The following is a 19,327-nucleotide window of genomic DNA, read 5'->3' as shown; positions in this document are numbered from 1 at the left end:
TAGCACCATGGTATAACTGGAGGACGGCTATTTTCTGTCCTCTGGGTACGTTGACTTCAATACAGAACCTAGGAGGCTCATGGTTTTCACCCCCTTCCATAGACTTACACAGTAATTACGACCACTTCCGGGAAGACGTCCTCCAACCTATCAGAGCTCTTGCAGTATGAACTAACATCTTGTCCACCCATTCAAATGATCAGAGAATAAATCTAGTACTGAAAGCATAAGCTACAACCAGCTAGCACTGCAGTGCATAAAGTGTTGAGCAGTTGACTCAGAGAGAAAGACCCATTTCTTCCAAAATTAAGGAGATGCAGCAGAGTAATGGAGCTAGCTATATGTCATATATATTTTTCTTATTTTACATTTCACTTACTTAGCTAATTTAGCCTACTCAACAACATGACTCAAACAGAGAGTCGGGTTGTTGAGTAGGCTTTTTTTGTTGCTTTTTAACTAACTGGCTATCTATCCAACACTGCAACTCTTCCTAGTCATGGTAAGCTTTCGGTTTTATAAATCTATTGCCACCGGGGCCGCCGGTGTAACTGCTAAACTGCTTGCTGTACTGCATGATTGCATACATGGATTGGATTGTGGGTTTACTAACGTGTTAGTTCTAGTTTGTTGACAACGTTAATATGTTGACAATGATGTAGGCTGTGTAGCAGTTGAAGGTTAGGAGGATAGGCTTGGTGAGGTTTTTGCGCCTGGTCACAAACAGCTCGTGATGTGCACAGAAGTCCACAAGCGAAGGGAAAAGCTAAAAAGCAGAGTGCGTAGATGCAAGAAGGAATTTATGATGAAGCTGTATATGGCTGCTATGAAAGTGAACTGTGTGCGGGGATCAGGGGTGTATTCATTCCGCTGATTCTATTGCAAAACTTTTCTTAAATGGATGCAAACGGAATGAAATTATTGCAGTCCAGATAAGCTAGATGCAGGTAAGAGTGTGCAAGGTGGTATTGAATGTATCACTGCCTGCCACCTTTATTCCTCCAATTTGTCTCTTGACCTGCGCACCTACGTTATAAACTTTAATTTGTAGGATAGGTTGTAGCAACCTCGTGATGTTTATAGGGCAAATTCGGGTAGCCTAAATCTTGTCGATGGTACATTGAGCTGGGTGAATGAAATATGAATGACAGTCATCTAATATTTACAGTAGGCCTAATAGAAATAAGGCCATGCTCATAAAAAAAAATACAAATTGAACGTCACCAACCGCCACTGGTCAAAACCACTGTTAGTTTGTAACATGCCATCTCTATTCTCCAACCAACCATATTGACTAATTCCTTGATCCCTGACAAAGAATTGGCCTCTATTCTTTTTTTATTTTTATGTAATATTCAACTTTCCCCCCATTTTACTAGAAGAAGCCGGCCTGTAGGAAAGTCAGTCTTGCTGGATTAGCTAGCTAGCATGTTCCAACCTTCTCAACATGTTCATGTGTCAAGTCGCATGTCTCCGACTAACCTAGTCACGAAATGTGGCGATGTCTTCACATTATGCAGACAACGCTCTGCACATTTACATATAAACATTCTAAATGTCCCTTGTTTGTCACGAATGTTGGATACAATACTATTTAAACTTACTCTGCCGATTGACTGTGGTGCTGGTCCCTCAGTTGGTCAATGTTTGACAAACTATCCACAGGAAAGTAACGTTATTATTAAACCGACTTCAATACACGGGTCTATATGTGTGGCAATCAAGATTAGTCATTTGCAGTTCGCGAACAATTCGTATTTTACAACAACTCTTTTTACTGACTTGATTCATTTTTCTGAGTGACTTCACAATTGCTGGCTTCAATATTTATTTATTTTTGTTCATCACCGAAGGTACGTGCACATGAACCATGTATACTGCAGGTTTTTATATGGTTTTACGCGTGTGCCAGATGAAAGAAATATTAACTTCAGTACTGATGCTTTAAAAAGTTGGTTAAACAATAGTTTCCTGTGGATATTTTGTCTCAAATTTCGAGCAACTGAAGGACCAACAACACAGCCTATCGGCAGAGTAAGTTAAAATAATTGTATTTAACATTCCGGCTTGTAGAGAATCTGAGAGGAACAAACACTATCATGTTCCAGATGGTGTATTTAGATATTCACCACCTGGACCCCAGGCAACGACTAACCTAGATATTACTCCTCGTGACATGACTTAATGTTTGGTCCAGCCAGCTGACGTTGGAGTCTCAATTCTGTCTTTTGCCCAATCAGATATTTTGCCAATAATTGGGCTGCCTCTATAAATGCAGCCTTTGACTCCTATTTGGTCTTCTGCTTTGCAAAAATCTCTATCACAGCATGTGCATTGGTCAACAATTTGTTGTCAGACAACTTATGTCATATGCCTTCATTAGTTCTACTGTAGTCAGCGTCATTCAGAATCAGCACTTATGTGATCATCATAATATAGCCAATGATTGTCACTCACTCTTATTTTACCAGGTAAGTTGACTGAGAAATCATTCTAATTTACAGCAATGACCTGGGGAATAGTTACCAGAATGAATGAGCCAATTGGAAGCTGGAGTTGATTAAGTAGCCATGATGGTCCAATTGCAAATTTAGCCAGGACACTAGGGTTAACACCCCTGCTCTTAAGATAAGTGCCATGGGATCTTTAGTGACCACAGAGAGTCAGGTCACCCATTTAACACCCCATCTGAAAGACAGCACCCTACACAGGGCAATGTCCCCAATCACTTCTCTGGGACATATCTTTTTTTTTTTTGACCAGAGGAAAGAGTGCCTCCTACTGGCCCTCCAACACCACTTGCAGAAGCATCTGGTCTCCCATCCAGGGACCATCCAGGGACCAACCCTGCTTAGCTTCAGAGTCAAGCCAGCAGTGGGATGCAGGGTGGTATGCTGCTGTGTTAACGAGTGAAATGTGTGTTTTTATTTATATCCAGATCTGGCAGGCTGCCCTCAGTGCTCTGAACCCTAACCCTACGGACAGCTGCGCTCTGTACTTGAGCCATGCAGACTTGGCAGCCCTGCCCTCCCGGGTTAGCAGACACAACAGCCCCTCCTCTGCCCACTTCCTCTCCCGTCTGGTCCGCACCTGCCTGCCTGGAGGGACGAGCCGATGCATCCTGGTCAGTCAGTTCAACATACTCACTGGGATTAAAGGCTAATTTGGAGGCTAATAAGGATCTAATAATAAATGTCTAATGCAAAATGGCAGATAAGGTCAGCAGCGCCATAAACTCCACAGGCCGGTTTCCCAGACACAGATTAAGTGTAGTCCTGGATTTAAATGCACTTTCAATGGAAATTGTCCATTGATAATGTTTATTTTTTGTTGTTGTCCAGTACTAGACTTAATCTGTGGCGTGAAACAGGCCTGTGGAGTTTACAGCGCTGCTGACCTTATCTGCCATTATGCATCAGACACCAGACATTTATTATTAGATCCCTAGTGTTAATGTGATTATTAAGCCATAGATCTGCTCCTACAGCTTTCCAAAGTCTCAAACAAATCTAGGTTAGGTCTACATTTGGTTTTACTTCTAAGAAAATATGTCAATGCCTGCTTTGTAATTGACACACTGTATTGGTCATTTTAGACTGACCGTTGTTACATTTTGTGATCAGACAGTAAAAGTGTGTTTGTTCCTGTCTGTACAGATGGTGTGTGAGCGGTCTGAAATGTTTGCCTGTGCCATCGCCCGGGCCTTCCCCATATTCTCCCGTCGCTCTGCCTCTTCCCGCAGGGCCGAGAAGACACAACTCACTGTGGAGTTTATTACTGTTGGCCAAGACAACGGACCTCTGAACCTCACTGTACTGCAGGTACCTCTAACTTCTATAATAGTGAATTATAGGTGTCTGTCTCATTGCCTTAGCCATTGTGGACTTGATCATTAGGCCTAAATCAGCCACTGTTGTAGCTGCCACGGACTGGTTATGTTGCTGGCTGACCAAACTGACTCCAAGATCTAGATGGAGTGCTTTTATGATATGCGTTTACTCAACAAATGTCCTATGTGTTGTTTTGTCTATGGTGGTATGTACATGCATTAATGTAAATCTAAAGTACCTTTACATGTTATTTGCACTGATGTATGCTTTAGTTCATGCCAGTGTCTTGCCAATGCTGCTGATGGAGTGAGACTGGCAGCACGGATTGTGGACTGATCACTTCTTAGAGGCAAGTGAGAACATAATGGTATAATCAACTGCATCCCAAATGGCACCCTATTCCCTACATAGTGCAATGCTTTTGACCAGAGCCTTAATGTGCTCTGCTCAAAAGTAGGCCACTATATAGGGTATAGGGTGCCATTTTGGACGCAGACATCAAAGCAATCAATACGACCCAAATATTGTCACCAAAATTGACAGTGACTTCTTTTAAACAACTTCTTTTAAACCAAATATACTCTATTTGACTGGGTATGTCTTTTTGTCTTCAGGAGATTAAGGCAGTGGGGACAGAACTGGGCGTTACTCCTGTCATCATTCGTGAAGAGGAACTGAAACAGAAAGTATTTGGAGGTACTGTACCAGGAGAAGGCTTGTTGTAATGGCCATGCATCCAAAGCCTTGGCTATGTGTTATGCTTCCATTTGAAGCCATTTTAGCTATGGATTGGAACTCCAATCTGTTGGGTTCTTTGCTTGCAATAACACAGACTAATGTGTGGGCCAGTTAGTAAAGCCTTTTTCAAACTGGCTGTACTCTTGTGCAGTGTTTAAACAACACCATAAATATGTACTGTCTGTGTCAGGTCACGTGTGGACCACATGCTTTCTTCCACTTCCCTTTTGGAGTTTTCTTGGTACATTGCTGTGAAAAAATATTTGCATAATTGGACCCTTGTCATCCAAAAAGTTGGCTCAAGTTTTCCAAAAAGCACCTGGATGATCATCAAGACTCTTGGAAGAATTTCCTATGAGAATATAATTCAAAAGTATCACTTTTAGGATGACATGTGTGCCATTATGCTTGGTGAAAACCAAACACTACATTCCACAGTAAGAACCTCATACCAACGGTCAAGCATGGTGGTGGTAGTGTGATGGTTTGGGGATGCTTTGCTCCCTCGGGACCTCGGCGACTTGCCTCCATAGAAGGAACTGTGATTTCTGGTCTGTATCAGAGAATTCTACAGGAGAACGTCAGGCCATCCGTCTGCGAGCTGACGTGCAGCTAGGTCATGCAGCAAGACAATGATCCAAAACACACAATCAGGTCTACATCAGTCAAATTTTGACCTAATCCCAATTGAGACGTTGTGGCAGGACTTGAAACGAGCAATTCATGCTTGAAAACCCACAAATGTCGCTGAGTTAAAGCAATTCTGCATGTAAAAGTGGACCAAAATTCCTCCACAGCGACGTGAGAGACTGATCTACAACTACGGGAAGTGTTTGGTTGGAGTCATTGCAGCTAAAGGTGGTACAACCAGTTATTTAGTGTAAGGGGGAATTTATTTTTCACACAAGGGCATCGTGTGTTGCATAACTTTGTTTATTAAATAAATTAAGTATGTAATTGTTGTGTTATTTGTTCACTCAGGTTCCCTTTATCTAATATAGGTTTGGGTTGAAGATCTGATAACATTCCGTATAAAAAATCATACGCAAAATTAGAGCAAATTACTTTCTCAACAAAACAAGCTGATTTATTGGGACCCAAGAGATTTTGGCAAAAAGGAATGTCAAATGAAATAGTTTTTCCACATTGGAACAAAGTGTGTATTCTGATTTATGAGTTGTTATGATGCACATACACTCATCGTGGTTCTTTGACTGATAACACAATATTAGTTTCTGTGATCATCACCTCGATCACTTTGGACTGTTTGGGCCTTCAGAGATCTATGGAGTGGGCATGGCAGCGGTGAACCCTCCTGCCCTGGCAGTCCTGAGTCACAAACCAGATGGTGCCACCCAGACTATTACATGGGTGGGCAAGGGCATCGTGTATGACACTGGAGGTCTCAGCATCATGGGAAAGGTAAAAAGGTATGTTTATGGCTGGTCAGTTGGGTTGCATCCCAAATGGCACCATATTTCCTATAGTGCACTACTTTTGAACAGAGCCCTATGGGTAAAGGGAATTAGAGTGCCATTTGGAACGGGTCCTTAATGTGACTATTTTGTCCAATCCAATGGATGTTAGGGAGTTGCCAGCCAAATAAGTATTAAATTACAATGTCGTAAAGGCTGAATGTACTTTTCTTTTGCATCAAGACTAACATGCCTGGGATGAAAGAGACTGTGGTGGGGCAGCAGCCATTTTAGAAGCTTTCAAAGCTACTGTCAATCAGGTGAGGCCTACTGTACCTACTACCCCTGCTTACTCTTTCAAGTCAACTTCTTATTTGAAACATAAGGTCCTGTTAGGAGACACCATATTGGAACATGTATTGAACGTTTGGTTAGAGCTGTTGAAAAGTTGTGTGCAAACCTTTTGAAATGTGACTTTATTTCAGGGCTTCAAGGACAATCTCCATGCCGTATTCTGCCTGGCGGAGAATGCAGTCGGACCCACTGCCACACGACCAGATGACATCCACACGCTCTACTCTGGAAAGTGAGTAGCCGTTGGGGGAGCATGTAAACCAGTTAGGCAAGGTAATGGGAACCGGGCTAAGATGATGGCAACCTGATGGAGGTAAGTAGAGTTTTTCCTTCTGATGGGCTTTTGTGTGGAAAAGAAACAATTAGCTGGCATTTGGGCAAGGATTCATTATTGGCTTACATTTAGTTTGTTGATTGGTTAATTTATGGTTTCAATAGCCTTTTGTTCTCTTTTTGCTGCCTTTCTGATTGAAGAATTTATGGCCTGAAATAATACTTTTTTTTTCTTGTTTTGCTAACTTTCTCACAGAGGACAGTGGAGATCAACAACACTGATGCTGAAGGCAGGCTAGTGCTCTTTGATGGTGTGGTGTATGCCAGCAAGGACCTCTCTGCTGACATCATCCTGGATATGGCCACTCTAACAGGGGTACAGGTGTGTGACGGGTGGCCTCTAGGGCCACAGCAGTGCAGCTTTGGCAACAACACTCGCCTACATTACTTTGATGCCCCACACTTCTTTAATCACTTATTGTCATTTTGCAGCAAGAGATTGATATAATTTTGCAATTGTATAATAGATTTAGGCCTCTTTATATTTTATTTATTTCTTTAAGATTTAGTCCAAAAAAATGTTCGGAAGTGATGGTTTGGTAATAAATGTTAGCCTAAGAAAGTCAAGTCTTCACATGTACATTGCTGAAAACACTCATAAAAGCCAGTTGGGACTGTTTTACAGTCACTGCACTTCGATCAGAGCAAAGGTTAACAGGGCTTGTGACAGACATAATACCTAGTAACGAAGAAGTTGTACTTTCTGTTGATCTTTGCACTCACTGATATTGTCTTGAGCTAAAGCTAAAACTCCCCACATTCTCTATGAGGAACTCAAAACAACTGTTATCAAGGGTGTCTCACACAAGTGGATGGTGTTAATCACACAAAATTGTTAGGCCTAAAAAAAGAGATTTTCCTTAGAGCAGTAATTTTCTAACTCAAAACACACCTCGTGTTGGTGATGATTCTGAAAACACCACATGATGCACCACATTGGATTTTTTTGTGCTAGCTAGTGAAGTAGCTAATTGCAAGTGAAACATTTGTCGCTGAGATCTGATCAGCACAAAATTGGGGCTGATTTTTGTTGCTGACCAGAAAAGGTTTAAATCTATACTGAATATAAATGAAACATGCAACAATTTCTAAGATTTTACTGAGTTACAGTTCATTTAACGACATCGGTCAATTTAAATAACTTCATTAGGCCTTCATCTATGGATTTCACATGACTGGGAATACAGATATGCATCTGTTGGTCACAGATGCCTTAAAAAAAAGTTTGGGTGTGGATCAGAAAACCAGTCAGTCTGCTTTGCGTAACGTTTATCAGGCTGTTGATTGTGGAATGTTGTTCCACTCCTCTTCATAGGCTGTGCGAAGTTGCTGGATCACTCTGTCACACATCAATCCAGAGCATCCCAAACATGCTCAATGGGTGACATGTCTGGTGAGTATGCAGGCCATGGAGGATCTGGAAAATTATCAGCTTCCAAGAATTATGTACAGATCATTGCGACATGGGGCTGTGCATTATCATGCTGAAACATGAGGTGATAGCGGCAGATGAATGGCATGACTTTGGGCCAAATTCTCTAAAATTATGTTTGAGGCGGCTTATGGTAGAGAAATGAACATTCAATTCTCTGGCAACAGCTATGGTGGACATTCCTGTAGTCAGCATGCCAGTTACACGCTCCTTCAAAACTTGAGACATCCGTGGCATTGTGTTGTGTGGCAAAACGGCACATTTTAAAGTGGCCTTTGTGTCCCCAGCACAAAGTGGAACAGTGTAATGATCATTCTGTTTAACCAGCTTCTTTATATGCCACACCTGTCAGATGGATGGATTATCTTGGAAAATGAGAAATGCTCACTAACAGGGATGTAATTCAAGTTGTGCAAAACATTTTAGAGAAATAATATTTTTATGCGAATGGAACATTTCTGGGATCTTTTATTTCACTTCATGAAACATGGGACCAACACTTTACATGTTGCGTGTATATTTTTGTACAGTGTATATTCAATATAAACATGTCTTCTTACCTTCTTTCACTTTAGTGAATAACTATAGTTCCTATATAACAAATGACTACATAAGTATATGTTTCCAACAATGGTTGAATTTGTGTGTGGCTCTCCTAGGGGATTTCCACAGGGAAGTACCATTGTGCTGTGATGACCAACAGTAAGCAGTGGGAGACGGCGTGTGTGAGGGCGGGCCGCAGCAGCGGGGATCTGGCTTGTCCCCTGGTCTACTGCCCAGAGCTGCACTTCAACGAGTTCACCTCAGCTGTGGCAGACATGAAGAACTCTGTGGCTGTGAGTGGTACCACTACTCTGCTGTATGCCCAGTCTCTAGCAGGTCCGAATCCTGGATCTGAGTACAATCAAATAGCCTCTACAGCCTATTGTGATTGTTGATCATTTTCCTTCAGCTTATTATATATTTTCTGGATAAGAGTGTCTGCTAAATGACTAAAATGTAAATGCATGTCTTTGCTGTGTCTGTGAAAGGGTAGGAAGAACGCCACGAGCTCCTGTGCCGGCCTCTTCATTGGCTCTCACCTGGGTTTTGACTGGCCTGGGGTCTGGGTCCATGTGGACATAGCCTTCCCTGTCCATGCTGTAAGTGACTGGATATTTGAGTTTAGTGGGGGTGATTTCCGAGACACAGATTAAGCCTAGTTATGAACTAAAAAGCAAACCCAATGGAGAATCCTCATTGGAAATGCTTTATAGTCCAGCATTAGGCTTAATGTGTCTGGAAACAGCTCCTTAAGTGTTTCAATTAATATTTAGAAAGTATAGACTAGACATGCTATATTAAATCCATTTCAGCCCCTCACAGAACATTGACTGACTTGTATAAACAAAGGATCTTCCTATGTGTAGCTTATCTATCTAGTGCTTATAGATCGGTGAAAAAATGTGTAAGAGCTAAGGGAAGGGGGGCTGAGAGCCAAAATATAGTTGAGTCATGGTGTAACCTGTCTTCTCTCGCTCTTTCCCTCCCTTGCACTCTGCAGGGGGAGCACACTACTGGCTTCGGCGTGGCTCTGTTCGGCCAGGCCTCAGATGACCCTATGCTCAACCAGGTGTCTCCTCTGGGGGCCGCTACCATGAAGGCTGCATCCAGGAACCCGGTGGAGCGCGACTGCAAGAGGAGGAGACTGGTGTAAAACCTCCAAGCAGCCACCTCTGGACTCACCCACCTCCACTCTTTACACTGACATGCACTGAACACATAGAAAGCATTTCCAATCCTCAATTTTTATTCGACTCATTCACAATGCAGTGAATTTTTTAATAAAAAAAAAACATTCTCTCAAATTTGTTCATGTTGTATTTAATTGACTGTCTTTAATTTTGTCTCCAAATGGTCCATGAATAATTGGGATGGATAATGAATATGCAAATGTTTATAGCATATTGAACACTTAAGGTTCTGCTTTCCTTGAATGAATTACCAGAGGATTATCACAATTCTCCTAAAATTAACCATAGCTATAATAAAATCAAAATACAGCCTTAAATGGTTAAGTAACTGAATAAGGTATTTGATCCTGTGGGGTAAGTCATGGTTTCTTTTTCTGTTTCAATGTCCTTGAGCAAATTAGCTTGTTTAGGTATCAGGTTTTTAGCCATAGCCTAGCAACTGATGGCAAACTTGCCATTCTGGACATTGGGAATAACCCATGTGAATAGTAAAGCTGGATATTTGGAATAAGATATATTTTTTTATTTAACCAGATGGGCCAGTTGAGAACAAGTTCTCATTTACAACTGTGACCTGGCCAAGATAAAGCAAAGCAGTACGACAAAAACAACAACACAGAGTTACACATAAACAAACGTACAGTCAATAACACAATAGAAAAAACAAATACAAAAATCGATGTAGTGTGTGCAAATATAGAAGAGTAGGGAGGTAAGGCAATAAATAGGCCATAGAGGTGAAAAATAACAATTTTAGCATTACCACGAGTGATAGATGTGCAGATGATGATGTGCAAGTAGAGATACTGGGGTGCAAAAGAGCAAGAGGGTAAGTAATAATATGGGGATGAGGTAGTTGGGTGTGCTATATACAGGTACAGTGATCTGTAAGGTGCTCTGACAGCTGATGCTTAAAGTTAGAGAGGGAGATATAAAACTCCAGCTTCAGTGATTTATTTATTTATTTTTTGCAATTTGTTCCAGTCATTGGCAGCAGAGAACTGGAAGGAAAAGTGGCCAAAGGAAGTGTTGGCTTTGGGGATGACCAGTGAAATATACCTGCTGGAGCATGTGCCACGGGTGGGTGTTGCTATGGTGACCAGTGAGCTGAGATAAGGCGTGGCTTTACCTAGCAAATACTTATAGATGACCTGGAGCCAGTGGGTTTGGCGACGAATATGTAGCGAGGGCTAGCCAACGAGAGCATACAGGTCTCTGTGGTGTATGGGGCTTTGGTGACAAAACGGATGGCACTGTAATCGACTACATCCAGTTTGTTGGGGGCTATTTCGTAAATGATATTGCCGAAGTCGAGGATCGGTAGGATAGTCAGTTTTACAAGGGTATGTTTGGCAGCATGAGTGAAGGAGGCTTTGTTGCAAAATAGGAAGCAGACCCTAGATTTAATTTTAGATTGGAGATGCTTAATGTGAGTCTGGAAGGAGAATTTACAGTCTAACCAGACACCTAGGTAGTTGTCCACATATTCTAGGTCAGAACCGTCCAGAGTAATGATGCTAGTCGGGCGGGAGGGTGCCGGCAGCAATCGGTTGAAGAGCATGCACTTAGTTTTACTAGCATTTAAAAGCAGTTGGAGGCCACAGAAGGAGTGTTGTATGGCGTTGAAGCTCATTTGGAGGTTTGTTAGCACAGTGTCCAAAGAAGGGCCAGATGTATACAGAATGGTGTCGTCTGCGTATAGGTGGATCAGAGAATCACCAGCAGCAAGAGCGACATCATTGATATATACAGAGAAAAGAGTTGGCCCGAGAATTGAACCCTGTGGCACCCCCATAGAGACTGCCAGAGGCCCAGACAACAGGCCCTCCGATTTGACACACTGAACTCTATCTGAGAAGTAATTGGTGAACCAGGCGAGGCAGTCATTTGAGAAGCCAAGGCTATTGAGTCTGCCGATAAGAATGCGGTGATTGACAGAGTCGAAAGCCTTGGTCAGGTCGATGAAGACGGCTGCACAGTACTGTCTTTTATCGATGGTGGTTATGATAGCGTTTAGGACCTTGAGCGTGGCTGAGGTGCACCCATGACCAGCTCGGAAACCAGATTGCATAGTGGAGAAGGTACGGTGGGATTCGAAATGGTCGGTGATCTGTTTGTTAACTTGGCTTTCAAAGATTTTAGAAAGGCAGGGAAGGATGGCTATAGGTCTACAACAGTTTGGATCTAGAGTGTCTCCCACTTTGAAGAGGGGGGATGACCGTGGCAGCTTTCTAATCTTTGGGGATCTCAGACAATACGAAAGAGAGGTTGAATAGGCTAGTAATAGGGGTTGCAACAATTTCAGCGGATAATTTTAGAGAGTGTCCAGATTGTCTAGCCCAGCTGTTTTGTAGGGATCCAGATTTTGCAGCTCTTTCAGAACATCAGCTGTCTGGATTTGGGTGAAGGAGAAGCGGGGGGGCCTTGGGCAAGTTGCTGCAGGGGGTTGCTGAGATGTTGGCAGGGTTAGGGGTAGCCAGGTGGCAAGCATGGCCAGCCGTAGAAAAATGCTTATTGAAATTATCGATTACCATAGATTTATTTGGTGACAGTGTTTCCTATCCTCAGTGCAGTGGGCAGCTGGGAGGAGGTGCTCTTATTCTCCATGGACTTTACAGTGGAATTAGTGCTACAGGAAGCAAATTTCTGATTGAAAAAGCCAGCCTTAGCTTTCCTAACTGACTGAGTATATTGGTTCCTGACTTCCCTGAAAAGTTGCATATCGGGGGGGGGTCAATATCCTTCCAGGATACCCGGGCCAGGTCGATTAGAAAGGCCTGCTCGCTGAAGTGTTTTAGGAAGCTTTTGACAGTGATGAGGGGTGGTCGTTTGACCGCGGACCCCTTACATACGCAGGCAATGAGGCAGTGATCGCTGAGATCCTGGTTGAAGACAGCAGAGGTGTATTTAGAGGGCAAGTTGGTCAGGATAATATCTAAGAGGGTGCCCATGGTTACGGATTTAGGGTTGTACCTGGTAGGTTCCTTGATAATTTGTGTGAGATTGAAGGCATCTAGCTTAGATTGTAGGACGGCCGGGGTGTTAAGCATGTCCCAGTTTAGGTCACCTAACAGTACGAATTCTGAAGATAGATGGGGGGCGATCAATTCACATGTGGTGTCCAGGGCACAGCTGGGTGCTGAAGGGGATCTATAAATTTATTAATCCACGTGAGATGGAAATTTGTCTTCTGCTTTTCTTGGAATTAAACATTGAGCAATCTTATATGCTTTGTCATATCCCTTGTAAAATTATAACTGCATGAAATACAGAAGTTGACAACCTTGCCTGGTAATGTGGAATACTTTTATAAGTAGCAAGCAAGCTGTGGTCGTGTTCCACTGCTCAGTTGTTGAAGGCATCATCCAATGGTTGCCTGGCACATTGACTGTCATCGACTTGACAGATTGCTGTATTGTGTTTAGCTGATATGTAAAACCTATCCAAGTGTTGTGAGATCTGTCAGCAATGCCTAGACAAAGGAATGCGCCTTATCATTTGCAGCGGTGTAAAGTTCTTAAGTAGAAATATTTTAAAGTACTACTTAAGTCGTTTTGGGGGTATCTGTACTTTACTATTTATATTTATGACAACTTTTACTTCACTACATGAAAGATATTAATCTACTTTTTACTCCATGCATTTTCCCTGACACCCAAAAGTACTCATTACATTTTGAATGCTTAGCAGGACAGGAAATTGGTCCAATTCATGCACTTATCAAGAGAACATCCCTGGTCTTCCCTATTGCCTCTGATCTGGTAGACTCACTAAACACACATGCTTTGTTTGTAAATTATGTCTGAGTGTTGGAGTATGCCCCTGGCTAAAAAACAAAAAAATGGTGCAGTCTGGTTTACTTTATGTAATGTATTTGAAATAATTTTTACTTTTGATACTTAAGTATATTTAAAACCAAATACTTGGGAGACTTTTACTCTAGTAGTATTTTACTGGGTTACTTTTACTTTTACCTGAGCAATTTTCTATTAAAGTATCATGACTTTTACTGAAGTAAGACAATTGGGTACTTTTTCCACCACGGATCATTTGCATGGAGCAACGTTTGAATGCCACAGGTTATTATTATTATTTATTTAACCTTTATTTAACTAGGCAAGTCAGCTAAGAACAAATTCTTATTTACAATGACGGCCTACACCGGCAAACCCTAACCCGGACGACGCTGGGCCAATTGTGCGCACGTTGTGATACAGCCTGGAATCGGACCAGGGTCTGTTGTGACACCTCCAGCACTGAGATGCAGTGCCTTAGATCGCTGGCCACATTGATGCAGGCAAGCCTGTAAAAATGTTAACATTGTATCAATAGCTCTCTTGAATGAAACTTGCAATGAAACATGTTTGCAAGCCTGTAAAATGGTAATGTTATATTTTGGCAAGCCTTAAATTGTAACCTCAAATTGTAACATACCAATGTATCACTTTCTGGATGTTGCAAGTGCAGGTTCTGTTCATTTGGCAATATTACCCCCCCACCCAAAATGTAACTTTTTGAAAAGATTTTGATTAAAGCCAAGGGCAGTGTTTGGTTGGTTCATTAATTAGAAGGTGCAATGTTTGTAAAACAAAATCAATTCAGCTGTTCCTACGTGTGTAGTGTACTGTAATGAGTCACTAATCACGGGACCTAGGTTGTTCACTTAGGTCGAACTGCAGTTAGCACTGATCTATAAACCATCTCGTGCTGTCTGTAAAACCAGTAATCAATGGCAGGGAAGTAAAGTCCTTATGACACAAAACTCTTCGATTCTGCGCCGCGTTTACGCCTTGTTCACGTTGACCCTCGTGGTGAAACAGTATAAAATCTCACCGAGTTTCTGAGAAGTCATATGACAAATATTTTTCAACATGGCTCGGTCGCTGTTATTCGTGTTTATGGTGTCGGGTGTCTTTGCTGGACGCTACTTTAACGAGAAGCAGCCATGCTATAGACCCGAGCTGAACAAGAACAATGGATTCAGGTAACTTTAGCCGTGATGTCTTCCATCACCAAATCTGATATGTCTAGTGATTGCTCTTGAGCTATCAATAGTAGTTAGTTGTTGCAACATGATTGTTGTAGTGACTTAGATTGTTGAAACAGCCGTGGAGGAAAGAGGGAAAAGTCAGTTATTTGTATTTGCGCAAGACCGCTTTTTTTTTTTTTTCTTTGTAGTGTACTTTTTGATTTATTTCATATAATCATAGCCATTTCATATGGGAAGTAGGGCGACCAGCAAGCGCATGCTTATTTTTGCCTCTAGTGGTTTCAATTGTCTTTTTTGTTTTTGACTTGTTCATGCGTGCTTTGCCTGCATCTTCTGCACTCCATTGACATTAGTCAGCCACTGAGCGAGTTTGTTGTACATATTACAACCGGTTTAATGGCTCAAATGTTGATAAGTTACTCCCCTTTTTAAGACTTAGCCATGATGTGCCTTCTGTAATAGACTGATTATCTGAAGTTTGAACGCAATCAAAGCTGAAGGAGACAAGATTTTTGACTTGTCTGTGGTTAGAAGGAGATGGCCGTAGTATGGGCAGAGTTTGTGACCTGTTGTTTAAAGTTTATCATCCCCATTGTCTCCAGAAACATACATGGCCCATTCAGGGGTAGTTGAGTTTTGAAATAATACATGTGCTTGGAGACGCAGCTCTGCCAAGCTCAATCTGGTCAGGTTTTGCATGGGACCTTATGAGTGCTTAGATCCTTCATGCTTGCAGAGTTTGTTTGAGCCGCTCTGTATTTAGAATTCTATCTAGGGCCTCCCGAGTGCAGCGGTTTTAAGGCACTGTATCAGTGCTTGAGGGGTCACTACAGACCCCCCCCCTAAAAAAGAATATCTAGAGCACCTTGTACCCTGATGTCATGTCTTTCATCAGGACGATGCCCCGACCCTATGAGTTCCTTGAACTCAATGAGCTCCCCAAGGCCTGGGACTGGAGGAACATCAACGGCACCAACTACGTCAGCACTACCCGCAACCAGCACATCCCCCAGTACTGTGGCTCTTGCTGGGCACACGGCAGCACCAGCGCCATGGCAGGTAGCCTAACCTCCGTCTCGCCTTTCTGCTGTCATCTAATTTGTACAGTTCATAGAAATGAACAGGGCATACAGTTTATATGGTACAAATGGACAGGATGAAGATCAGACTGTAAAATTCTATTTGGCTATGGATGTCTAAACTTTTGATTCTCTGTATGTACAGTGTTGCAAAGTTTGGTAATTGCCCTTCAAGATGACTGTCATAAAGATGGTTTACCAATCTAAAGTCACTTAAACTAGATTTTATAACGTAAGTGTAATAAACATTGCAATTGTTCAAACATTAATGCCTGTAAGGCATTTAACACATCTGACTCATTTGGGAGGGGGAGGGGGGGGGGGCTGGCAGGGAAGTTTGTGGCAACACCTGACTGGGCAGTTATAGCTTCATGGTTTCCTGTCATTTGGGTTTCTGGTAAATCTGTTTTTAAAATGCAAAGGCAATTTCCTCCTCTGCTCATACAAGTAGTCCTTTATCATAATAATACAATGACTTCAGAATCCTAGACTTGTCCTTACTAAGTTTGAATTTTCAACATTTATGAGCAGATTCTGGAACAAGTACTGAATTAATGGACTGGTTGTTGGTGTGCCCCTTTTGCCAGATCGCATAAACATCAAGCGGAAGGGAGCCTGGCCCTCTGCCTATCTGTCAGTCCAGAATGTGGTGGACTGTGGTGAGGCTGGCTCCTGTCATGGAGGTGATCACAGTGGGGTGTGGGAGTATGCCAACAAACATGGCATCCCTGACGAGACCTGCAACAACTACCAGGCCAAGGATCAGAGTAAGGCCTCAAGATTTTAACTCCCTAGCTGAACAGTCACTTCACTTGGTTTAAGTCTTTCCCATTATAGACTTGATCACAAAATTAAGATTGTGGTTCATTTGCCATTTCTCCTATTTTAACATGTTCTCCATATTGTCTTACAGCGTGCAAACTGTTCAACCAGTGTGGAACCTGCACCACATTCGGTGTCTGCAACGTCATCCAGAACTACACCCTGTGGAAAGTCGGAGACTTCGGCCCTGTCAGTGGGAGGGAGAAGATGATGGCTGAGATATACGCTGGCGGACCGATCAGGTTAGGAACTGGACTTGGTCAACGTGATGACTGTTTCTCTTATGCGCTCCTCCTGTTGTGACGGTGTATGGATTTGCATGAGAAGTAGAGCCAAATCAGTCAAACGGGCACCTACCTCAGTGTCAGTTTGTTTCACGTCAGACATTGGCAAAGTGACCCCATAGCAGCACTATTACTTAGGAAGTTAGTGAATGAGCAATTCATTTTGCTTGTCTGTATGGAGTTGCCGCTTAATGTTCATTGGCTCACTGCAGTCATGCAACTCTGTCCAAGTGTTCTCTTTCCCTTCCCGCCCCTCAAAACGTACACAAACATGGCGTCTGTATTTAGTTAGTGACACTATCATTTTTCATTTTTTTGTCCTTGGTAGCTGTGGGATCATGGCGACAGAGAAGTTGGATGCCTACACAGGAGGCCTGTACTCTGAGTATATAGAGGAGCCCAACATCAACCACATTGTGTCCGTTGCTGGCTGGGGCCTGGATGAGAATGGTGTGGAATTCTGGATCGTCCGCAACTCCTGGGGAGAGCCCTGGGTAAGCTTCTTAAATGAACACCATGCATGCCATATTATATCTGTCTGTAGTGGTCTCCTATGGAAACTGCAGCAGAGAATCCTGTTCTGCTACAGAATTGCATTGCGATCAAGATGCGGCAACAAACCTAGCCTATAGCTTTTCCTGTAGTTAACTTAACTTTTCTGTTGCTCATGTACCATCAAGCATATTTATCTAGCTGACTCAACAGATTGAGGAAGTTTCTATTTTCTTGCCAGGGAGAGAAGGGCTGGTTGAGGATCGTGACCAGCGCCTACAAGGGAGGAAGTGGCAGTCAGTACAACCTGGCCCTGGAGGAAGACTGCATGTATGGAGATCCCATCGTTCCCAAGACCTACATGTAAACCACAGGCAGTGGAGCCAACCAGTTTTAAACACAATGCTGTCTATTCTATGCATATCTACAGTTTTCTATGACAATCTCAGGGTACATCCACATTTTAACACTGTCCTACTGTAAAATCAGGAAAGGAATACATTCAGTTCTTAGCTTTTATTTTTACATTTTATTGTTAATGTGGCAGAACAAGACATTATGTGCTTTGCCTTGGGAACAAGTACGACTGCAGATGCCCATAATATTAGGTGCACAATTAGCCAAAGATAAATGCCAGTAAGAAAACAAATTGATGCTGTCAATGTTTGCAGTGGTAGCCTTCATCAATTCTGATGCCACATGTCTTTTGTTCTATGATAATTAACTGAAGGATTGTATCAGTAAGGCACTGACTCGTGTGATTTCAGTGCTAACAGATTTTATTTACATTTCTATGTTTTGAATGTACAAGGTGAATCATTGACTTCAAAAATATAACTTGTATTTCATATTTAAGCTGGGTCTCTTGTTTTTAAAATGTAATTACATTTGAGTTTCAATATGGAAGCTATTGCATTCATTTTAGATTCAAAACCAGAGACATCCTGGAACAAAAAAAGACCCTTCTGGCAGTTTCTGAAACTGTCATGTTGGTTTTATTTTCTTATGAGTTTGAACCGTTCAGGCCATTGACCCCAGTCTTGAAAGCTAAGACTCTCGACCATGGCTGTGTTCTGGTTCCCTCTGATCACAGGTTACGTCAGAAGGGGGTGTCAACTGTAATTTGGCCTCCATAAGAGTAGTTGGATAGCCTTTCGACTCCCTCTTTAACGTTGCGACTGACTGGGTTCGAACCAGGTCTCCTGCATGTCACGACACTGTTAGGCTTTATCTAAGTGGGCTATCGGGACAAGTTAATTTAAAGGACAGATTCAACTTATACAGAGACTAACTCAGGACATCTGCTTCACAAACACATGACCACCCTCCTGAAGTATTGTAACCCACTGTGCTATTGAAAGTGGCATTCTTCAATTAAGGGGTGACATTTTAGGCTGAGTGAGTTTCACAGATCCACATCTGCTACATTCATCTTCAAGTCACTCCACAGTGACCCCCAGTGGTTGAACCAGTGCAACTGTAGATGAGTCCAGTGGCACCATTGTAAAAGACATCACGCTGCCTGCTTAGCGAGTTTTACTTCACGCTGATTCAGCTTCTTTAATTGCGCAAGGGGCGACACTTTAGACTGAGTTTGACATACCCACCTGCAAAACAAGTCTTCAAGCTCCAACGTTAGTCGTCAAAGAGCGTGGTTTTGTGACAACCTTGCCTGAGACCCGACGAAGTGTTAGTTTCAAATCTACGGCAAAGGTAACTGACTGGGTTTAGCCTAAGCATTGGTCATGCGACTTGGGTTTCTTCAGAGGTCAATCTAAGAAATGGTCGGAGACCTGAACAGTTGCATTGTCTGGCACACAGGAGA

The 19,327-nt window shown here is 42.4% G+C and overlaps 1 protein-coding gene and 1 pseudogene across 1 annotated transcript; both read left to right on the top strand.

Annotated features, from left to right (window-relative positions):
• Positions 1–974: 974 nt before the first annotated feature.
• On the top strand, positions 975–9,949 carry LOC106565494 (probable aminopeptidase NPEPL1; annotated as a pseudogene).
• A 4,577-nt stretch (positions 9,950–14,526) lies between these two features.
• On the top strand, positions 14,527–18,357 carry LOC106565426 (cathepsin Z). The gene is made up of 6 exons (XM_014132544.2): positions 14,527–14,819; positions 15,721–15,884; positions 16,492–16,671; positions 16,818–16,968; positions 17,339–17,504; positions 17,744–18,357. The coding sequence occupies exons 1-6, from the start codon at positions 14,707–14,709 to the stop codon at positions 17,867–17,869; spliced, it is 900 nt and encodes a 299-aa protein (XP_013988019.1). The 5' UTR covers positions 14,527–14,706; the 3' UTR covers positions 17,870–18,357.
• Positions 18,358–19,327: the final 970 nt, after the last annotated feature.

This window comes from Salmo salar, chromosome ssa12 (genome assembly GCF_905237065.1).
Source record: "Salmo salar chromosome ssa12, Ssal_v3.1, whole genome shotgun sequence".
NCBI lineage: Eukaryota > Metazoa > Chordata > Actinopteri > Salmoniformes > Salmonidae > Salmo > Salmo salar.
Note: the sequence above shows the minus strand (reverse complement) of the source record. Positions and strands in the feature narration are given on the sequence as shown.